At 43.4% G+C, this 23,798-nt stretch overlaps 1 protein-coding gene across 7 annotated transcripts in view; it reads left to right on the top strand.

Annotated features, from left to right (window-relative positions):
* Positions 1-23,798, top strand: part of LOC116991718 (cytochrome c oxidase assembly factor 1 homolog) — a 60,150-nt gene that overhangs the window by 24,339 nt on the left and 12,013 nt on the right. For all 7 annotated transcript variants that reach the window (XM_033050649.1, XM_033050616.1, XM_033050624.1 and 4 more), the window contains 2 exons: positions 1,205-1,279; positions 22,209-22,319. In XM_033050649.1, the coding sequence (XP_032906540.1) occupies positions 22,226-22,319 (94 nt within the window). In that variant the 5' untranslated portion in view covers positions 1,205-1,279; positions 22,209-22,225. The remainder of the gene's footprint in view (positions 1-1,204; positions 1,280-22,208; positions 22,320-23,798) is intronic.

Consider the following 23,798-nt stretch of genomic DNA (forward strand, 5'->3'; position numbering starts at 1 on the left):
CTCATGCGTGGCACGGCAGCTCAATGTGTTGGAGGTTTAATGGCTGTAATCAGTGCTTCCAGTTAAATACTGCGGAGGGGAAATGATCAACCGCACTGCTCTCATCAATGCACTTTGTTGTATGTTCAATAGAATCAATCAAATCTATCAACCATAAACTCCCCCAAACTTAACCATGCTGAAGAAACAAGAGATTTCAGATGCTACACTCTTCAACAATCCCCCCCCCCCCCCTTTGATTAATTCCTATTTTCCTGCCTTTCAGATATCTTCCAATAACTATCTTAACTAATTGATATGTTTAAGATGATTAAAGGAGGTGATAGTTTGTTTATTCTGTCCTATTTCCTTTGGTGGAAGTCCAGACTTGGTTGGGGTGAAGGTTGGTGTTGGTGGTTGGGGTGGGGGGGTATGGTGGTGGCTGTGTGGGGGAAGTGGTTGTGGGGGGGTGGGGGCAGGGGATGTGTGGGGGTTTGTAGGCAGGGGAAACGTGTGCCGGTGTGTGGGGGTTGTGGGTGGGGGTGGGGGTAGCATATGTTTAAACCTACCAGACTTTTTGGGATGATGGCAGAAAGCAGTTCAGACAAAGGCAGCAGAAATATATTTCTCTCGTATTTCGCTTGGGTAGCTTACACCCCAGCAGTATGAACATTGACCTCTAATTTCAAATAGCCCTTGATTTCACTCTCTCTCCATCCCCTCCCCCTTCCAATTTCTCCCACCAGTCTTACTGTCACGGACTACATTCTATCTCTCTCCCGCCCACTCCCTTGACATTAGTCTGAAGAAGGGTATCGACTCGAAACGTCACCCATTCCTTCTCTCCAGAGTTGCTGCCTGTCCCGCTCAGTTACTCCAGCATTTTGTGTCTACCTTCAATTTAAACCAGAATCTGTAGTTCTTTCCTACACAGAAATATATAGTCCTCCTTGAGGCCAAGCCAAATAAAAGCAGTTATTAAAAAAGCCAATTGATGGAGAATATTTTAAGGAAATGAAACCCAACCACATAGTTAGCAGCAAGATACAGATCAGCTTTGATATAATTGAAAGGCAGATGAGGCTTAGCAAGAGATGGGGTTGAATGGCTCACAGCTGTCTCTTTCTTCCCATGATATGTTTCTGCACCACACAATCTATAAGATGGAACATTCTATTTGCTGTCTGTCTACCTAACATTTTGATCTTTTGTGTTGTGTTTCCAGGGCTTCTGCTGGTCTTCTGGTGCCTTGACCCTTGGCTTTCTCACTCCTATATTTCCACTGGCAATTGCTCAACAGGTGAGTTGTTATTTGACCAGTGAAAATGGTTCAATTTACAAATATGCAGTAATTTACAGCAGTTGTACAGCACACAAGCGTACACATAGCCTTTTCGGCCCACATTATCCATACTGACTGCAAAGCATATTGTAGAGAGACCAGGCAGGCTGAGCGAAATGGTTTTTATTGACAAAAAACAAACAGAAACTCGTAAAACTGTTAACGGACACAGCTCCTGTCGATGGGAGAAGCGCGAATAACTAACTAAAAGCCCGTGGCGAGAGGTCGGAACAGGGGGTAGTTCACCCACTTTCTCACAGAGGTGTGCCAGCACAGACGAAGGGGGTTCCTGCTGACCCTGAGCCGCTGGATAAAATCGCCGGGTACCTTCAGAGGGGAGCCATAAACCAAATCAGCAGGCGACGTAGCCAAATCAGCCTTGTGGGGCCGTGCGGATCCCCAGCAACACCCACGGTAATGCATCCACCCAATCAGGGCCCGTGAGACGTGCTTTCAACGAGGACATCAGGTGCCGGTGAAAACGCTCGACCAAGCTGTTGGCCTGAGAATGGTACGCAATAGTATGATGCAGCTGAACGCCGTACAGCTGGGCCATGGCCGACCACAGGGCAGAGGTCAACTGAGCACCACGGTCCGAAGAGATGTCGGCGGGAACTCCAAAACGTGCTACCCAGTGGGCCGCGAGAGCCCGAGCACAAGTCGCGGCGGAAGTGCCAGGGAGCGGGACGGCCTCGGGCCAACGCGTGAAACGGTCCACAATAGCGAGCAGGTGGGTGACACCTCGGGACGGCGGCAGGGGACCCACCAGGTGGACGTGAATGTGATCGAACTGGTGTTGAGGGATGACAAATCCTAGAGAGGCGCACGTACATGACGCTGGATCTTGGACGTTTGGCAGGGAATGCAGGCCCCGGCCCAGGCCCCAACCTGCTTGCGGAGGCCATGCCAGGCAAACCTGGCTGCCACCAACGCAGTAGTTGCCCGGATGGAAGGGTGGGCCAGACCGTGGAAGGAGTCGAAGATACGCCGTCTCCAAACCGCAGTGACGATAGGCCGCGGCTGCCCTGTGGAGACATCGCAAAGGACCGAGCGGGACGTCCTCCAACACCAACCCCGAAACACCAGTACGATAGGGAAGCATCTCGTCGCCATCCCGTTGCGCAGCAGCAAGTCCAGAATAATCAATGCCCGGGACTACGGACAGCATGACATGAATAGTAAGGCGAGATAAGGTGTCGGCGACCGAGTTAAGCTTACTCACCACAAGCTGGACAATGGTGGTAAACTCTGAAATGAACGGCAGGTGCCGTTGTAGGTGAGTGGACCATTTTCCTACCATTTCAAGCAGGGTGCAAGGCCACAAAATTCAAGTGCAGTTTCATACCACTTCAAGCAGGGTGAAAGGCCACCAAATTCAGGTTCATCTAAAATCAATGTAGTGCAAACAGGAAGTTGTCAAGTTTAGCCAATTTGCACTGCCTTTTTACTTCAACCCAAAACCCCCCCAAACATCCATCTGCACTGCCTTTTTACTTCAACCGCAACCCCCCCCCCCCAAACAACCATTTGCACGGCCTTTTTACTTCAACCCAACCCCCCCCCCCCAAACAACCATTTGCACTGCCTTTTTACTTCAACCCAAAACCCTCCCCAAACAACCATTTGCACTGCCCTTTTCAACCCAACCCCCCCTCAAACAACCATTTGCACTGCCATTTTACTTCAACCCCAAACCCCCCCAAACAACCATTTGCACTGCATTTTTACTTCAAACCAACCATATTTTCATTTTCAAACCACATTAAGGGCACTCACAGTTGAGTAGACATGTGTTCAGTGTTCAGAGAGACGTGAACCTCTCACTTCCTCCATCTTGCCGAGACTTAGTGAGGCACGCCACTTCCGGGTTTTATAGTCCCTCCCCCTCCCACTAACAGGGGCATCAGAGAGAATGGCAACATCTTTTAAAACATTAATATCTCTCTGATTTTTCATCAAGGGGAAAATATCCTCCAGTCCAGGGGGTGGAGGGGGGCTCTGAGCGAGATGGCCAAAAATGACGGTCATAGGTGGCGGCGTTCTCTCGGAAATCACAGCACAGCGAGCCTGAAAGCGGTCAAGATCAGACTTTTAGTAATATAGATTACCCATCCAAATGTCTTTTAAACTATCTGGTACTAATAGCTCCTCTGGTAGCCCGTTCCAGATATTTACCGCCCTCTGCATGAAAACAACTCTCACGTCTCCTTTAAATTTTTCTCTTCTCATTCAGGGACAATGCTTCTGATTATCTATCCTACCTATGCCCCTCATAATTTGATAAACCTCTATAAGGCCCCCTACATTCCAGTGAGAATAAGCCTGGCGTATTCAACCTCTGCTGAAAACTATTGCCCTCCAATCCAGGCAACATCCTGGTGAATCTCTTTTGCACTCTCCCCATTACTACTACATGCTTCCTGTAGGGTGGCGACCAGAACTGTACACATACTCCAAGTGCTGTCTAACTATTATTTTATGCAGGAAAATGTATTCTAAGTATTTTAGTGACAACATGGTAGAGATTTCAAGTGTCTGCTTTTGTACAATGTGACTTTTAGTTAGACATAGTTTGGAAACTGTTTTATTATCACTAAAGCCATTTCAAATGTGCATTGGTGATACGTTATATATTTTTTACCTTAAATACTGATTTGTACTGTAAATCATAAAATGTATGATTGGTAATTTTGATTTATACTGCTAATCATACCATTCACTCGTGCCCATTTTGTATTAGCTAATGTCACAGAACCACATTTACACGTCTTATCTTAATACCTTTAATTTAGCATTTGCTTCACTATAATTAGGTATCCCATCTTGGGAGATCTTGCTGCCCACGACAGTGGCAATTAAGAAACTTTTGGATACACACTTGGATATCCCGGGAATAGGGGATATGAATTATATGCAGGCAAATAAGAATTTATCTTGGCATCATGTTTGGCACAGACAATTTATATTTTCAAATTTGAACACCAGATGTTATTGTTGTCTTTGAATGAGGTTTGGTTTAGTTTAGCTTAGAGATACAGCGTAAAAACAGGCCCATTGGCCCACCAAGTCTACGCCGACCATCGATCCCCGCACACTTACGCTTTCCCACACACACTAGAGAGAATTTACAATTATACCAAGCGAATTTACATACAAACCTGTAAGTCTTCAGAGTGTGGGAGGAAACCGGAGAAAACCCATGCAGGTCATAGGGAGAACGTACAAACTCTGTACAGATAAGGTCTCTGGCACTATAATGCAGCAACTCCACCACTCTTGTGTTTCTTGTATTTAATTGAAAGCAATATTTTTCTCTTGAGCCCTAGTGAAACTGGCTATAAGAGTGTGAGTCATTATGATAACATTCATCATGGCTTACATTCAAAGTAATACTGTACCTTTGCACGGCATCTCCTAATCTCTTATTGCACTTAGTTCTTGTGGCATGCGACCCATAGTACATTACAGCCAAATTGTTAACCGTGTTGCATGGTAAAATACAAGTAGTTTTCACCCAGTTAAAGACACTGAATGGTTCAGTTACAGAAACAATGGACAGTAAACTACAACTTGTTCATAAGATCATAAGTGCCAGGAGCAGAATTAGGCAATTTGGCCCATCAAGTCTACTCCGCCATTCAATCATGGCTGATCTATCTCTCCCTCCTATCCCCATTCTGCTGTCTTCTCCCCATAACCTCTGACTAATCAAGGCTGACTTTTATTTGAATTATAACATGAATCAGTGTTGTAATGAGTCAGAGATTTTTGAGTATTTTCTATAAGGAACTAGCTGCAGAGTAGATCAAGTAACAAGTAAAGTGTCAAAATCATATCTTATCATTATAGATTGCATTAAGCTCTTATCATAAAGCTTTCAACCTAACAGCTTAGTTCTGCTGTACTACAAGGGCAAATATTTTATCAGACACCTATTCTAACATGCAATGTGTACTGGTCCCAATGGTTTGTAATGAGGGAGGAACATATGTAGGGAACCAGTGTCAAGGACAAGGTTGATTTTTTGGTTTTGTACCCGTTTGAAGTGGCTAAAATTGCAGGGTATATACTTCACTAAATAGCACGTACATTTTGCTAAGGTGTGAGCTACAATATAATCTTCTGCCAATAGTTACAGGCTATTTATGGGAGATTAGTAATAAGCATCTGTCAAATTTAAGGCTATGTTTTTCCAAAAATGGGGTAACTGCTAATCAGAGGTTTAAATAGTTGATTCTCAGAAGTTGCTTTAAACTTGAGCACCTGTTGCAGCCACAGAAGAAGCTCAACTCTAATTGAGGCCTGTAGGGGGTACATCAAAACGTAGCATCATGCAATTCAGCTGCTCTGGATGTTTGTCCATTTGATAGATTACCACATCTGTTGGACAGAAGTAAAGACTGCAATGATTCAGAGTTTGAAGAAACCATCTCCGAAGTAAATCTTAAGAAACTAAGTGGCTGCAAGTTAGACCTAATTGGTTAAATTTGAAACACTTGAGCTTGAGGCACATTTTGTATTTCTGCAGTTACGTGTTGCTAATAATCATCTCGGTGAAGCATTTAATTTCTGAGGACACGCTGAGCACAGTCTCAGACATTTTATGTTGCAGACAACATCATTAAAAACTTTGGGGAACTTAAACACGTGGCCCTCATGTGCCCAGTTAACTGTCCAGGGGTCAGTTAGCAGCACACTCACTTCTGAGTCAGGATGTTCTGCGTTCAAATAAAATCCAGAGTGCTGAGTACAGAATCCTGGGCTAATCCACCAGTCTAGTACTAAGGAGTCATGCATCTATTAGAGCTGCTCTCATTTGGATGAAACTTTAAAACAAGGTCTGGTCTGCGCTCTCTCTGATCATAGAGTCAAAGGGTTTTACAGCGCGGGCCAGCATGTCCCATCTACACTAATCCCACCTGCCTGCGTTTGGCCCATATCCTTCTAAACCTGTCCTATTCACATACCTGTCTTAATACTTCTTCAATGTTGTGATAGTATCTGCCGCAGCTACCTCCTTTGGCACCTTGTTCCAAACACCCACCACTCTTTGTGTGAAAAAGTTAACCCTCAGGTTCCTATTAAATCTTTCCCCCCTCACCTATGTCCTCTGGTTCTCGATTCCCCTACTCTGGGCAAGAGACTCTGTGCGTCTACCCAATCTATTCCTCTCAAGATTTTGTACACCTCTATAAGATCACCCCCTCATTCTTAAATGAATGAGGGAGGACCTCATTGAAACGTACCAATTAATTAAAGGCTTGGATAGAGTGGAGGGGATGTTTTCACTAGTGGGAGAGTCTAGGACTAGAGGTCATATCCTCAGAATTAAAGGACGTTCATTTAGGAAGAAGATGAGAAGGAATTTTTTTAGTCAGAGGTTGGTGAATCTGTGGAATTGTTTGCCACAGAAGGCTGTGGAACCCAAGTCAATGGATATTAAGGCAGAGATAAATAGATTCTTGATTAGTACGGGTGTCAAGGGATATGGGGAGAAGGCAGGAGAATGGGGTTAGGAAGGAGAGATAGATCAGCCATGATTAAATGGCGGAGTAGATGCGATGGGTCGAATGGCATAATTCTGCTCCTATCACTTATGACCCTATGACCTTGGACGTACAACAGGCTCCAAATGTTGCTCAAAAAGCTAGGGTGGGGCTTCAGCAGCAACACTGGTGTCACTTACACTTACAGCAAGATGCCATCAGGGTAAAGAAGTAAATATGTGGTAACATGAGCTTCTGGTGGATCATTAAGACTTTTTAATTAAAATGTCTGTTGTTGCTCATTAGAGAGACCGTTGGCATTTAGGCAGAAAGCACGTTGTTTTCTAATAGAGACCAAATGAATGGGTCAATTACTTGAATCAGCTTAGAGTCACATTAAAAATGTTAACATCTCACCCAACCACAATTACCCTGGTCTTGAGGGTTAACTTTGACCCCATTGTTCAGAAGGAGATGTGTTTTGTCCATTAAATGTTTCATATATGTCTGCAGCTGGACTATTGCACCGTGTTGGAGTGATTCACATTAACATCAATAATTGCCATAATGTGTAGTTGGGGTTTCCATCAAAGTGAAGATTTGGCTTGTACCTTGGTACCATGAACAATAGAGCTAATCCCTCACAGAAGGAGTTATGTCAAATTCATTTAATCCCTTGCCTAAATCTGTCTTGACCTAAGGGAGTTGCATTGAATTGCATTGTATGCATTGGAGTGATTCATGTTAACACCAATAATTGCCTCAATCTGTTGCTAAAGCATGCGGCAAAAGGGAAGACTAAGCTATTGATTTTAATTTGGTGTGATAACAAAAATAGCTTTAACTGGCAGTTTAATCGAAGCTGGCTAGGAGAATTGATTCTTCTGTATTGATAACGGTGATAAATTCTAGCTGGAAGTGGTAGAGGCACAGGGCTCGTGTGATTAACTATGCTAAGTGAGCTATTTTCAGGTTTGTAGCATTTAATTTTTTTACAGTTACGGACGCCAAACGAGCATCTGCTGCAGCTTGTGGGTGACGGAAAGTGGAAAATTGGCCAGGCTCTGCATGGAGCTTGGGAGGGAAAGATGCAACAATAACAGAGCTGGCAGCAGGCATCCTGAGACAAATGGCCCTCTCCTGAATAGTCTCCATTGCTCCTTAATGGACCGCTGGTTATTGCATGGAAAAATTGAGACGAGCATTTACTTTATGTGATCATTGAAAATTCCAACCAGCATCAGCATTAAGCCTTAATGTGCATTGCTTTCAAGCTCAATGCGCTCATCCAATGTGGACTATGGTGAGGAAGGGACTTTGATGAGACAAGACCATGTGGCACTACCATGTTTAAAACTAAATTATATTATTAACATTTTTAGCTTCCGCTTAGTTAGCTAATTTAAACAAGATGCGGCATGACAGGACAAGTGGATTGGTCAATGCTTGTCTCATGTCATATGAAAACTCCAGATACATAACATGCCCTGGATAACCAAAGGCACAGCAAATATTGGCTGGAGGGATTCAGGCTCTGAGGTTTTAAGCTTAAAGAGCAACTGACGTCACTGCAGCCCATCTATGAAGCTGAGAGTGTTGTGTATGGGAGGTGGTAGCCATAGAACTCAAAAGAGTGCAGTCATAGAGGGTCAGGCCAGACAGAGGACACAAAACAGGCTGGGGATTCAGGGGACTTTTGAACTAACTTATTCATAAGTTCATAAGTTGTAGGAGCAGAATTAGGCAATTCAAGACTACTCTGCCAGATTCACCACCCTCGGACTAATGAAATCCCTCCTCTTCTCCACATCTACTCTATCCAGGCCTTTCACTATTCGGTATGTTTCTTCCCCTACTACAATCAGTCTGAAGAAGGGTCCTGACCCAAAACGTCACATCCATTTTCACCAAAGATGCGGCCTGACCCACTGGGTTACTCCAGCATTTGTGTCTATCTGTGGCATAGACCAGCATCTGCAGTTCCTTTTTTATTATATGTCACTGCATTACTAGCCTGTAAATGTCTCTTTCACACCAAATCTGCCTTCCATCTTCCAAACATTTTTCAAGCAATGATCTCCATTTCCAGGTGTATCATTTTATCTATTGAAGCAGGACATTGCCAGCTGACTTCAAAATCTATGTAAATGCCTTCCCTGGATGAGTATTCTATATTCTATTAATTGATTGATATTGATTCCAGAATCTGCTTGATTCTGCTGGTTGGAAGTCGATACAGACAAAAATAGACCTAGCATCTGCATGTCTTGAAGAAGCCTTGAAAGTTTGGTGGGAAGGTTTTGCTGCTGTTCCCTGTTGATGATACTATTAAACAAGCAAATGTAACAACTTTAACAGTGAAGAGGGAGTGAAAGCCTTAACTGAAGAGAAAAACATTCTGTGACCAGAGTTATTACTTTTAGCTGTCAGTAGCTTACATAGATTGGGAATGTTACTGAAACAAAAATCCCTTCAACTTTAAATTTCTTTCCAGACTTGGCATGTTCACTTGATTTGCCATCAAGGAATCTATAATTTTCTCTTTTAGTCAACATTCTCTATCTGAATTTTCAATGCATATATTTTACTCTGTGCCTTGTCGTTATTCTCTTTTTCTTCTTCCTCTTGTGTTTATGGTTTCTTCTCCATCTATATTTCTTGCCTACTTTTGTTGTTTCCTTCTATTCTTCTGTGCATACATAATACTTCTTTCTTTCCTTCTATTTATATTTCTCTTTGAATGTCCATCAGCCATGATCACAATGAATGGCGGTGCTGGCTCGAAGGGCCGAATGGCCTCCTCCTGCACCTATTTTCTATGTTTCTATGTTTACCTCGCACCATGTGTTAAGAGTTTTTTTTTTCCACGTCTGCCTTTATTGAACAATATTCCCTTAAATATGTGGGGGGGTTTTCTCCCTCTCTTTCTCCCTTTCTTTATCTGTAGTCTTTTTAAAACAACGCTTGCAGCCTTGGTCAAAATACTTTTTCCAAGCTTCTTAATCTCAAAATCTATGTCGGGTAGCACATGAGGATGTGGTAAGGTAGTAATTATAAAATTGGATTGGCAGCCCTGACATCTTGACTTGATACCCACATCCAAATGGTGGGGGAAGGGAAGGGGGAAATTACCAACAACCAAGATATAGGTACAAGGGAAAGTCCTGTCAAATTTAATAATTTAATGGTGTTGAATTTTTTGTGCTGAGCTTCCTGCGTGGCAACCAGCCAGACAATGAAGCCAGCTGGCCGCCAGATTGGAACGCCTCTTTTTCAAGGGCACAATTGGAAGCTTGAGAGGAAGGGAGAGGGTGTGGGGAGGGGGGAGGGGGGGAGGAGGGGTGACATCAGATTTCTGTGTGGGCTTTACAGTCAAAGAGGTACTTCTGAAGTTTGGCCAGTGTTGTAACATATAATTTTCATGTAGAAAGCTCTCACTAAGTGTGGTGAAGTAAATGATCGGCCGAGCTGTGAAGGAAAAATGCTGGCTTGATCGCAGAAGAACTTGGCAGCTCCTCTTTAACTAGTACGGTGGGATGTTCGACATCCCTCTAAGGAAGGAAACAAATGCTCAGTTTTATACCTGATTCTGAAAGATTGTCAGCAGAAATGCATTGGACATGTTGAGAGAGATGATGTGTGTAAGAAGGAACTGCAGATGGTGCGTTACACCGAAGATAGACACAAAATGCAGGACTAACTCAGTGGATCAGGCAGCATCTCTGGAGAAAAGGAACAGGTGATGTTTCTGGTCGAGACCCTTCCTCAGACACCATCTTCAGGGTCTGAAGAAAGGTCTCGACCTTAAACGTCATCTATTCCTTTCCTCCAGGGATGCTGCAGAACCACTGAGTTACTCCTGCATTTTGTGTATCGTGAGAAAGGCGATGTTGAGTCAGAGTTATGCCAAAAAGATTGAAATGATCAACAGCTTATTTTGCATACATTATCAAAAATATTTAAAAATTTGAACAAAGATCACCTACTTATGCTGCATTTGCAGGGGATTTCAGTTTACTCTGGTGACTGCAAACAGCTCATCTTCTACTACTCATTTTGTAACCAGTCCAGCCATGCTTAGATGAAAAATGGGAGGATTTCAAAGCAGTTCTCATGTCACACATGCAATAAAAGTGTGGTTTCAGAGGAAATGAGTTTGGCTTTAACCTGCAGTCTAGATTTCACAAAGTTAATAGAAACCTCTAATCAACATGTAAGATCTATATCTGTTCCTGCATACTTTGCCCAGCTGGCTATTATTATAAGCTTACACTCTCACCACAAGAACAGCGATTCTATTTTCTGGGAGATAATTTTTGACTGATTGCTTTATATCTAATGTGCTCTCTCGAACATTTACATCTTGTGTCATCTGAATTTATGGATATTTCCCACTTGAAGCATATTGCAACTATGTTCAAAAATGCAAGTGAAGAGCAAAGTAGCACACGCTGACACAGTGCAGGATGATTGTACTGCACCAATAAAGTACTTCCAGCTTGGGGTGCATTCCGAAGATCGAAAGCAATCAGCACTAAAAGAGGTAATTATATCATTATACATAGAGTGCTGCTTTCGATCTTCGGAAACTGCTGTGTTGGGAACCAGGTGCAGAACCCTACACTCTCTGCTGTTGTGCACTCTCTACTGTGCACCTAGCAGCTGGTTGCATCCACTGGTGTTCCTGCAGTGCTGAGCAGTTCAACTGACCTCATCAGTGTGACTGGTGTGGAGAGAACCACTGAGGCAGAGCTTGCTTGCAGGTGGAGTTCGGCAGGGGTTGGGGAAGAGCAGTGGAGCCACTTAGCACCGAGATGTGTGGTCCTGGACCACACTCTAGCTGGCACCTTTGCTGGGAGAGGCCACAGCCACTCCCTTGTTCAACTCATTACTATAGAAAATTTTCCGGCTTTGCAGAGATGTGCAACTTAACGTGGAAAGGGTTAGACGGCAGCTTCCATCGCATCCGGTGAAAGGTAATGGGAGACCGTAGAATTTGGGTTGTTCTGTTGCTTGGAACTATCAATACATAGCAATGGCTCAGCACTCATTGTGCAAGCAAGAGGGCAGTACAGGGCCCCACACTCACTGAGTGGCTGCACGGGTGCCCAGCCCTGCCAACAACTGATCTCGCAGGTAGCCTCTGCGCATTGCTACGCGACCAGTTTTAAACATTTCAGTGCAGTGGGAGTGACAGTGGAAGATGGGGCTCCACAGCAGGCCCTGGCGGAGCAATGCACTGTCCCAGTGGATTATTTGTCAAAAGCGGATGCTTAGTGGTGCATTTTCAGAATCTTGGATCAAAGGCACTATAATGATTCAGTGCTCTTATCAGGTATAGCTCAGTAGAGTACTGAGAGGGATTAACAGCCAGGCTGAGGAAAGTTTCAGGAATATGCTCAAAGCATCGTTGAAAAACACCACATCCGGCTTAACCCCTGGGAATTTCTGGCCCATGACTAATGGAAGTGATAAAGGATCATTCATCAGGCCCAGTAGAAGTCTGTGTAAGTGATGGAAGGAAAGCATCACCTCATTTGCTACCAACCCACTCTGTCAACCACCTCCTACCCCATCTGTGGAATGGTCTGCAGCTCCCACGTTGGCCTCATCAGTCACCAGTCACCATCATGCTCATTCCCAAGGGCTGGTTAAGAAGAAAAAGCAGTTTCATTGAATTGGTATGAGGAATCTTTGCCCTCCCAGTACTCTATGTTGCCACAGGAAGCATATTGTCAGTACACTGAATATACTACTGCACATAATTGCTCTTTTCAGCAATAAATGGCTGTGTTAACAATACTCTGCACCAGCACTGCTCAGGATTTGTAAGAAGCAGATCACAGGGAGAACATACAAACCCGGGTCTGTGGTGCTGCAAATGCTGTAAGGCAGCAACTCCACCGGTGTGCCGCCGTGCCACCCTTAAGTATTTCTTATTTCATCACTTTAAGGTCTAGTGACCTGGCGGCACTGAATCGATGACATAGGTATTGGCCTGGTCCAGTACAATGCCGTTGGCTCCTTCCACCACCTCTTGTATCACCTCCAGCAACACCATGACCATGGGGTCATAACTAGCAGAATCGATAAGGAACCAGTAGATATGGTGTATTTGAATTTTCAAAGGTTTTTGAAAAATTACATTACGAGAAGTGGTTAAATAAAATTGGAGATAATGTTCTGGTGTGAATTGAGAATCAGCTAATGGACATAAAATAGAGGATAGGATTATTGGGTCATTTTCAGGTTGGTAATTTGTGACAAGCGGGTGCCAGAGGAATTGTCAAGCCCTAAGGAGATGAACCATAGATACGGGGCTGCGATGAACTATCTGAATGTTAGACAGGTGGAAGGGACTGCAAGGCCAAATACATGGGAGGAATTTCAGAAAGCAGGCAAAAAACAAAATTTTTGAAATGGAAGTCATAGAGTCACAGCGTGGAAATAGGCCCTTCGGCCCAACCTGCCCACACCGGCCAACATGTCTCATCTACACTAGACCCATGCACCTGCGTTTGGCCCATATCCCTCGAAACCATGTCCAATCCATGTACTTGTATAAATGTTTCTTAAAAGTTGCGATGTGGAAAAGAGGAAAGTGGTGGAGAAAACAGGGAATGCCTGTGAGAAATTGAAGACCAAGTGGGATTAAATTACACAAACAATGGTGGTGCCGTCTAAGGGGGATGGTGAAAGCTTGTTCAGTCCAGTCAACCTGGCTGGAGGAGATCAAACTAGTAGGAGATGATGAAGCATCGAGGACAAAAGGAAAACAAAACAATGCTGAAACTGTGAGACATTAGACACTGCAATTCCTGGAAATCGAAAATAAAGCTAATGTGATTAATAGTCTGGCAAGGGTATTCACCCTATCGATTCCCCTCATTATTTTCTACACCTACATAACATCAACCTTCAGCCTCCTACTTTCCAAAGGTGTCCTAGCTTGCCCAACTACTCCCTATAACTTGGCCCCTTGAGTCCTGGCAACATCTTCATAAATGTTTCAAGGCATAATTCTTCTCTACACCATTTCCAAACTCTTCACATCTTTCCTGTAATGGGGCGACCAGAACTGTATGCAATACTCCAGATGCGGCCCACCAAAGTCATATAAAGCTGCATCATGACTTCCTGGCCGTAATACTCAATGCTCCTACCAATAAAGCAAGCATACCATATGCCTTCTTTACTTATAGCACAATCTACATGTGTTGCCATTTTCAGGGAGTTATGGAATTTGACCCCAAGTTCCCTATGTACATTAATGCTGTTAAGAGTCATGTCATTAATTGTATATTTTGTCTTTACATTCAACCTCCCAAAGTGCAACACCTCACATTTGCTCAGATTAAATTCTAACTGCTATTTCTCTGCCAATTTCTGTAGCTGATCTACATCCCGCTACTTACATTGACAGTCTTCCTCACACGCCACGATCCCAGCAATCTTGGCGTCATCTGTAAACTTACTAATCAACCCATTTACATCCAAGTCATTGGTATAGTTCACAAACAACAGAGGTCACAGCACACGTCCCTACAGAACTCCATTGGTCACAGACCTCCAGCCTGAATATTGTCCCTCCACCACAACCCACTGTCTTCTATCAATAAGCTGTTTCTAAATCCATACAACCAAGTCATATTTGGACTCACCTGTGAGCTCAGTACAGAAATAACACCATTAGAATTCTTCATTTTTACTTCTAAATTCCAGCCCAACATATTGTGCTTTTTGTTAATATGAGTTGTGGGGTGCTTCAGTGATATTACATATGGGTTTGAGCAGACTATTTGCCATTTCAGTTTGTTTTATTACCAAAAAATGTGATGGACCCAAATCTAAATTAGTGGTTGTGTGCCGTGCAAGGTGGTTAAAAGACAGAGGCTTTTTACTTCAAAGCATATCTGTCAGGTAAATTAATAACAGTAGAGTATTTTAAAAGAAAGGATTAGTAGGACATTTGATGTTTGTGACATTAATGTTACAAAAGTATCAGATTGCAAACTTTAAATAATATTAGTATATTTAACGACTAGAATTAATAATAGCATTACACAGGTGCCACTCCTGTTATGTCTACAATATATTTATACTTATAAAACTCTGATCTTGGATGTGTGTGTATTTATTTGCGTATTTGTGTGTGTCATGCTAACGGTGAAACGCTTCCGGAAGTGGCGGCGCTGTTGAACGGCTGCGGCTCGCCTGCAGTCCGTCTGTTTTTACTTTTTGTTGGTGTTTTTTTTTGTCTTGTTTTAGTTAAATTTTAGTTTATTAGGTTGTGTTATGTGTGGGGGGGGGGGGAAGGGGGTGAAACATGGCTTTCTGTCTCTTCCTTCGGGGGAATGCGACTCTTTCTGTCGTATCCCCCCTTCTCTGCCTCCGTCTGCTCTGAGGCCTAATGGCGGAGCTGGCGGCCTCCAACTGCGACCGACCTCGAGGCTCCGGAAGCAGAGCCAGCCAGGACTTACCAACGCGAGGCTGGCCGAATTCGGAGCTGTGGCGGCGTTTCGGTGGCTGCGGCATGACTCTGGGCTGAGGTGGTGCTCCGGTGGCGGCGGTACGACTCGGGGCTGAGGCAGTGCTTTGGTGGCGGCGGCACGACTCGAGGCTGAGGCGGTGCTCCGGTGGCACGCCCACCCGCAGCCCGGCGCCTGGTGTGGAGCTGCTGCTCTACGACCTGGGATAATATTAATATAATATCAAGGGGGGGGGTTAGTGTGTGTGTGTGTGTGGGGGGTGGTTAGTGTATGTGTTTGTGACGCCGAACGCCCCCCCGTTAAGGGGACGGGACCCAACGGGTCCCCCTTGGTCTAGTAACGTATGAATGGACTACAATTCTTTTAAATATGTGAATGTGGATTGAACTTAGCTGATTCAATTACCACCAATTTGCCTCGCATAACCACCACTGAAAGCATATTTGTCACAGGAAAGATGTTGTCAAGTTGTAAAGGTAACAGAGAAGATTTATGAGGATGTTGCCAGGACTCGAGGGTCTGAGCTATAGGGAGAGGTTAAGCAGGCTGGGACTCTATTCCTTGGCGCACAGGAGGATGAGGGGTGATCTTATAGAGGTGAAGGGGGAAAGATTGAATAGGAATCTGAGGGGTAACCTTTTCATGCAAAGGGTGGTGGGTGTATGGAACGACCTGCCGGAGGAGGTAGTTGAGGCAGGAACTATTGCAACGCTTAAGAAACAATTAGACATTGGTACATGGATAGGACAGGCTTGGAGGGATATGGGTCAAACGCGGGCAGGTGGATGGGACATGTTGGTTGGGCCGAAGGATCTGTCTCCACGCTGTATGACTATATTCCTGGAGGAGTAAAGTGGATGTAAGGATAAGCATGAAATCAGGAGGGCATAAAGGGGACATGAGATAACTGTGGAAGATAAAGCAAAGGAGAATCCAAAGAGATTGCAAAAGCATATTGAGGGCAAAAGTGTAACTAGGGTGAAAATAGGGCCACCATGGCTTTGTGTGGGGAATCCCATCTCACTAATTTGATTTTTTTTTGAAGAGGTGACCAAGATGATTGATGAGGGTGGTGCGGTAAACATTGTCTACATGAACTTTAGCAAGTCCTTTGGCAAGCCAAACCAGGGCAAGACTTGCACAGTAGTAAATGGGGAGTGTTGTTCAGCAGAGAAACCAAGGGATGCAGGTACATACAGTAGTTCCATGAAGGTGGTGGCACAGCTGGGCAGGGTGGTGAAGAAAGCATTTGGTATATTTGCCTTCATCAGTCAGGGTATTGAGTACTAAAGTTGGGAAGTCATGTTACAGCTGTATAAGGTTATATGAAGTCCACATTTAGCGTCCTGTGTATAGTCCTGGTTGCTGTGCTATAGGGAGGATGCCATTAAACTGGAAAGGGCACGAAAAATATTGTTGAGGATGTTGCCTGATCAGGAGGGTTTGTGTGAAGAGGAGAGGCTGGACGGATGGTCTTTTTTACTGGGAGAATAGGAGGTGGATCTTATAGAGATTTATAAAATCACGGGGAGCATAGATAAGGTAAAGCTCTTTTCCCCCGAAAAAATGAAGAGAAACGCTTTAATCATAGAGCGAAAAGACGGTAGATAGGTTTGGTTAATTTTTTATTGGTCAATTGCCTCTATCCAAAATAATTTTTTTAATTCCCTAAAAGCACATATTATTGTTGAACTGTTTGGAAATTATGCTAATGTTGTGGAATAAAGAAAAGCAGCTTGTTAATTTTCCCTGCTGAAATGTTTGCCTATAAAATGCATTTTCCTGTTAAATTATAGGGTTGAGGAGGACTGCCTAAGTTTTATATAACTATTCACTTTAAATGCTTCAGCCTGCTAACAGTTTTTTTAAACTATCACATTTTTTGGACTGTGGAAAAGTCTGCACATTAATGAAAGTCAGGCTACCACAAATGTCTGAGCACAAAGATGACTGTCTCTCTCTCTCAAGGATCCTATTGTGCTGGGGTCAAATGGGGGCATTGTGGGCATTGGTGGAAGGTATCCATAGGAAGAACATAGTTTAAAGAACTTTCTGCCAAGGTAATTGCAGTAGCCAGTCTTTTCCACATGGGATGAGGTTAGTATACTGGCACAGATTGAGAACTAGTTGGCAGTCAGAAAACAGACCAAAAATAAACAGGTCTCCTTGGAGTCGTGGTGATTGATGGGAACTGCAAAGTTCTGTGCTTGGGCTGCAGCTACATTGCATTCAGAAAGTATTTAGACCCCTACACTTTTTCCACATTTTGTTACGTTACGGCCTTATTTTGAATGATTAAATTCTTTTTTTTTTATCGTCAATCTACACACAATATCGCAGAATGAAGAAGCGAAAACACACCTGTCCATATAAGGTCCCACACAAGAGACTGCGGATGCTGGAATCTGGAGCAAAAACCAAACTGCTGGAGTACTTAGCAGAGGCAGAGCAATAGTTGGCAATTCTGGTTAAGACCCTGCATCAGGACTGAGTGTGGAAAGGGGAGATAGCCAGTGTAAAGTGAGAGGGAGAGGTGCGATAGAGTAGCAGGCGAAAGGTGGAACCAGGTGAGATAATGGGCAGATGGAGTAGGGATAAGGACGGGTAGAGTTGGTAGCTGGTGGGTGATAAGATGAGACAGATAGGGAAAGAAGTAAAGATGGGGAGCAAATGTAGCTGGTTGTGGTCAAGGAGAGGGGAGGATGGAAATAGATACAGATAAGGTTATTAGTGGAGGCACAAGGCTGTAAATGTTGAATTTGGATAAGTAAGGAAGACGACACATAAAAAAATGAGGAGGAATGATAGATAAATGCAGCTAGTTAGGGAATGGGAAAGAAGCTTGATAACGGTGTTAAACTGAGTTCTTTTGTCAGTCCAATTCAAGAAAACCCGATTCAAACCATTGCTGCTAAAATCTTTATTCTGTATGGTATGTTAGCATAGTTGGCAGTGCACGTCAGAGCAAAAAACAAGCCATGAAGACGGAGGAATTGTCCGTAGTTCTCCGAGACAGGATTGTGTCGAGACACAGGTCTGGGGAAGGGTATAAAACAATTTCTGCAGCATTGCAGGTCCCAAGAGATTTACATTTAGATTACATTTACATTTGTGGATGACACTAAGTTATGTGGCAGTGTGAGCTGTGAAGAGGATGCTGAGAGACCCCGGTGTGGGTAATGTGGATATTAATGAAGTTATCTAGTTTCATGGTACAGCATTGGAACAGGTCGTTCGGCCCACCGAGTCCATACCGACCATCGATCAGCTGTTCACACAAGTTCTATGTTATTCCACTTTCTCTTCCATGCCCAATTTTTAGAGACCAATTAACCTATAAACCCGCACATCTTTGGGATGTGGGAGAAAACCGGTGGTGGGTATATGGGTCTGTGCAGAGGCCACTACTCTTCACGTTGTATATTGTAAAGCGAGAGGGAGAGGTGAGATAGAGTAGCAGGCGAAAGGTGGAACCAGGTGAGATAATGGGCAGATGGAGTAGGGATAAGGAGGGGTAGAGTTGGTAGCTGGTGGGTGATAAGATGAGACAGATAGGGAAAGAAGTAAAAATGGGGACCAAATGTAGCTGGTTGTGGTCAAGGAGAGGGGAGGATGGAAATAGATACAGATAGATAGATAGATAGATAAATACTTTATTAATCCCCTTATTCAGGGGAAATTCTGATGTCCATGCAGCACACTAATAAAAATACAACACAGTATTCATAAAGAAATTCAACACCAAAACATCCCCCCACAGTGATTCCCACTGTGGGGGAAGGCACAAAGTCCAGTCCCCACCCTCTTGTCCACCCATAGTTGGGCCTATTGAGGCCTCCACAGTCGCCGCCACGTCGCCCGATGTTCTCGCCGGGTGATGGTACTCCGGCGTCGGGAGAACCCCCAGCGGCTTGGGGTGCCAGGAACGGCCGCCCTCCCACCGGAGCCTGCGGCTTCCAAGCCAACAGACCACGCCAGACGGAGCTCCGCACACTGGTGATCTCGGCGAGATGTAAGTTCAACGTCGCAGCTGGCCGCTCCGCAGTACCGCGACTCCACGATGATTTCCTCGGCGGTACCAAGCATACTGGAGTCCCAGCGCGGCGACCCAGGAAAGGCATCGCCCGCTCCGCAATAGCGCTCCAGCGCTGCACTGCCGCCAAAGCCGATGTTCTGCGCCGCCGCCGCCAACGCCGACGTTCTGCGCCGCCGCCAACGCCGATGTTCTGGCCAGGTCCCCTCAGGGAAACGTCGCTCCCGGACCCGCTGGTAGGCCGCGAGGACAGGTCGAAGACGCTGCTCGGAGGAAGGCAACCCCTCCGACCAGGTAGGGACTTAGAAAAGCAGTTTCCCCCTTCCCCCCCACCACCCCCCACACATAAAAGATTTAGACCCCCTGACTGTACACTTAACGAACTAAAAATAATAAAAAAAGAAGGGGAAAAAAACGGACAGCTGCAGGACAGGCAGCCGTTCAGGACAGCGCCTCCTCCGGTATAAGATAAGGTTATTAGTGGAGGCACAAGGCTGTAAATGTTGAATTTGGATAAGTAAGGAAAACGACACATAAAAAAATGAGGAGGAATGATAGACAAATGCAGCTAGTTAGGGAATGGGAAAGAAGCTTGATAACGGTGTTAAACTGAGTTCTTTTGTCAGTCCAATTCAAGAAAACTTGATTCAAACCATTGTTGCTAAAATCTTTATTCTGACAGCGCTGAATAATTCTTTAAACCTTCCACCACAGAGCTAGAAATTCTGGGGCAGATCGAAAGAACTACTGCTTTGATACAAACGTAACACATTATATAGGTATTGGACAATTATGATACAAAAGGAGTGGCAAACAATTAACCAATCATTATGGTTTACCATACATTTAGCTTATTTGCATTAACCAATCAACTAAATCCTTTCCAGTGATTGACAACACGTATAGTCACATGATTTTCCCTTTTCTGGACCCTTTACAGCCATTTTCCCTCTGTGGTTTTCTTTAACCTCTGCGCAAAATCATTTTATTTCAATGAAGTAAAACCACAGAAATATAGAACTAATTCTCAGAGACCACCTCTCAGAATATAAAATACACATCATACAGCAATCACACAATACATACACACAAAATATATTTTCACTTTTGAAAAAGAAAGTTATTTCTAAAACTTCAGATTTAAACAAAGTCTAATACTTACAATCATAATTAAAACACAATACACTTCACAAATAATTTCCCTACTTCATCATTAAAATACAGTTACTTATGGATTAAATATGAGTTTTGCCCCATTCTTACAAAGTGGTAAGGACTTAAGTTATTTCTACAATCCCCAACCACACAAAGGCCACTAATTGTCACACTTGATTGCTTCTTCCCGAGCTCGGGTCTAGTTTAATTACAACCTTCCCCCTTCTATCTCTGGACGAAAGGAATGTAGGCCTCCTCACTAATAGCATTCCACACAGCAAATGGAAGATTATCAAAACAGAGTTAATTTCTCAGTTTTCTATAAACATAAGAAACCACCCTTATACAAAGATCACACAACCATCACCTATGCGTTATCTCTTATCTCAACACAAATACATTTAAACAGCACAAACCAGATCAGACTATTATCAAGCCTTGGTGCCCACGACCCAATATAGACAACCATGAATCCCCTTTATTGCACACCCGAGCTCAAAGATGTGCCATAAAGAAAGGACACATGATGCTCATGTCTTGAGAAGAACCCCATCAATAACCTATACTCTAAACACCAAACTAAACCAAATACAACTTCTGACAGAGTTATAGCCGCTTCAAAGCAAACAAAGCTATGCCTATTTACATCAACATCTCCATGTTATAATAAGCCATCTGTTCTCCTATGTGTGTGTGTTCTTTATTTCTTTGTGGGCTATGTGTTTCTGAAAACCTCAGCTCCAAGTCCTTCTCTTGCAACTTAACATAAGTTCCTCACACAGAAGTTATCATTTGAGCAATTCTATTGTATAATACATTACCTCAACGGGGTGAGGTATGGGGCAGGATGGAACGGGTGGATGAGAGGGAGAGAGAAAGGAACACAATCAACAGAATAAATTATATATTCCAATATACGGTATTATTTTTGAGTTCACCTTACAAGGGAGATCAGTGTTAATCTATTATAGGCTTGAGTCTATTCTGTTAATTGTAGAAGATTCTTGTCTGTCGCAGCTGAAGGCACATCCATCCAATCAAGTTAGTATTCTGTTAATTACAGTGGAGAGTTAGAATGGAGCATTTTACATTTTCACAATGCATGTTCTTTTACAGCTTTTTGAGATTGACCAGTTTTGGTGGAGGAGGAGGCACTTAAAATATACATTTTGTTTGAATGAAAAGTAAAGGCTTAAATTACATGTGTGACCATATGTTGGGCCCTCCCTCCCGCACAGTATCCTTTTCATGTTTGAACTATTCATAACCAGAATTTTCACCACAAAATCAGTAAAAATAATTTTTGACACAGACAAAATGGATGCTCTCCTGTGTTTTTTAAAAGTGAATGGATTTATTCCAGTTTTGGTTATGACTGGGAATGTACCATCTTATTATCTCCAAACTCATGGCAGCATAGAAAGTCTGCTGCTGCACTCAAAATGTAAAAATAAAGTGCTGGAATCGCATAGCTGTTATTTATCAAGAAAAGATAGATATATGCTTTTTCATACGATCTTTGGAGAATCCACTTCAACGTAACATGTAGAATGAAAGATTAACCAGCTGTTTCTTTTGTATTTGCAATAGGCTGTATAAGTGCAGAGTTGTATTTATTACGTCAAATAGCTAGGTGTGTTTTTTTTAATATGGTATCTCTGTTAATTAACATGTATGTGATATTAAAACCACACTTCATTAAAATCCTATTTTCCTTCTTTTAGTCTCTGAAGTTTTCACAATGCCAGTTTCAACACATGCTTTACAACAGATGGCAATCTATTTGGGGATAGTTTCTGGAGGAGGATGTGCAGCAATGTATTACCTTATACAACGTAAGTACAAACATGACATGCTAAATCTATTTTCAAATCCAGTGCCATTTAAAAAAAAATATCAATCACCTGTTCTAAGCACTTGTTAACAAATACTATACTCATTGTATAATACAATACTGTTAATAGATTTGATAGCATGAATACTGCCTCCTATCTGAAAATAGTCAAAAAATATAGCTGCTCGGAGCTATTATAAAGATTTTTAGACTAGCTATGAACTGAGCTTATTCATGTAAGGGCTCATGTCACTTCAGATTTTGAATTATTCGTACTGCAAACATGAGTGTTTATAGTGACATTGAGAATTGTTACTTCTTTATTAAAGCTCAGAATCTTTGCTTTCACATTGTTTTGCAAATATCATGCAAAAGCATGTTTGACTGCTAAATGGTGTACTGTGCAGTGATAAAATGCAGGTTCATAGTCGCGATTTGCTCAATATTTAATTACTGATTCCGTCATGTTGCCATAGTAAATATTGGAGACTTTCCAACAGAGTAAAATAGATGGGAAATTAATGCTTTTGAGTGCATCCTAGGATTTCACATAAAGGGTGGTGGGTGTATGGAACAAACTGCTAGAGGAGGTAGTTGAGGCTGGGACTATCCCATCGTTTAAGAAACAGTTAGACAGATTCAGTGTGACTTGGACAAGTTGGGTGAGTGGGCAGGTGCATGGCAGATTCAGTTAAATGTGAATAAATGTGAGGTTATCCACTTTGGTGGCAAAAACAGGATGGCAGATTACTTTCTAAATGGTGTCAAGTTGGGAAACGGGGAAGTACAACAGGATCTGGGGGTCCTTGTTCATCAGTCAATGAAAGTAAGCATGCAGGTACAGCAGGCAGTGAAGAAAGCGAATGGCATGTTGGCATTTATAACAAGAGGAGTTGAATAGAGGAGCAAAGAGGTCCTTTCGCAGTTGTATAGGGCCCTAGTGAGACCACACCTGGAATATTGTGTGCAGTTTTGGTCCCCTAATTTGAGGAAGGACATTCTTGCTATTGAGAGAGTGCAGCGTAGGTTTACAAGGTTAATTCCCGGGATGGCGGGACTGTCATATGCTGAGAGAATGGAGCGGCTGGGCGTGTATACTCTGGAGTTTAGAAGGATGAGAGGGCATCTTATTGAACCATATAAGGTTAATAAGGGTTTGGACACGCTCGAGGCAGGAAACTTGTTCCCGATGTTGGAGGAGTCCAGAACCAGGGGCCACAGTTTAAGAACAAGGGGTAAGCCATTTAGAACGTAGACGAGTAAACACTTTTTCTCACAGAGAGTTGCGAGTCTGTGGAATTCTCTGCCTCAGAGGGCGGTGGAGGCCGGTTCTCTGGATACTTTCAAGAGAGAGCTAGATAGGGCTCTTAAAGATAGCGGAGTCAGAGGATATGGGGAGAAGGCAGGATCAGGGTACTGATTGGAGATGATCAACCATGGTCATATTGAATGGCGGTGCTGGCTAGAAGGGCCGAATGGC

The sequence above is a fragment of the Amblyraja radiata genome, chromosome 2 (assembly GCF_010909765.2).
Source record: "Amblyraja radiata isolate CabotCenter1 chromosome 2, sAmbRad1.1.pri, whole genome shotgun sequence".
Lineage (NCBI taxonomy): Eukaryota > Metazoa > Chordata > Chondrichthyes > Rajiformes > Rajidae > Amblyraja > Amblyraja radiata.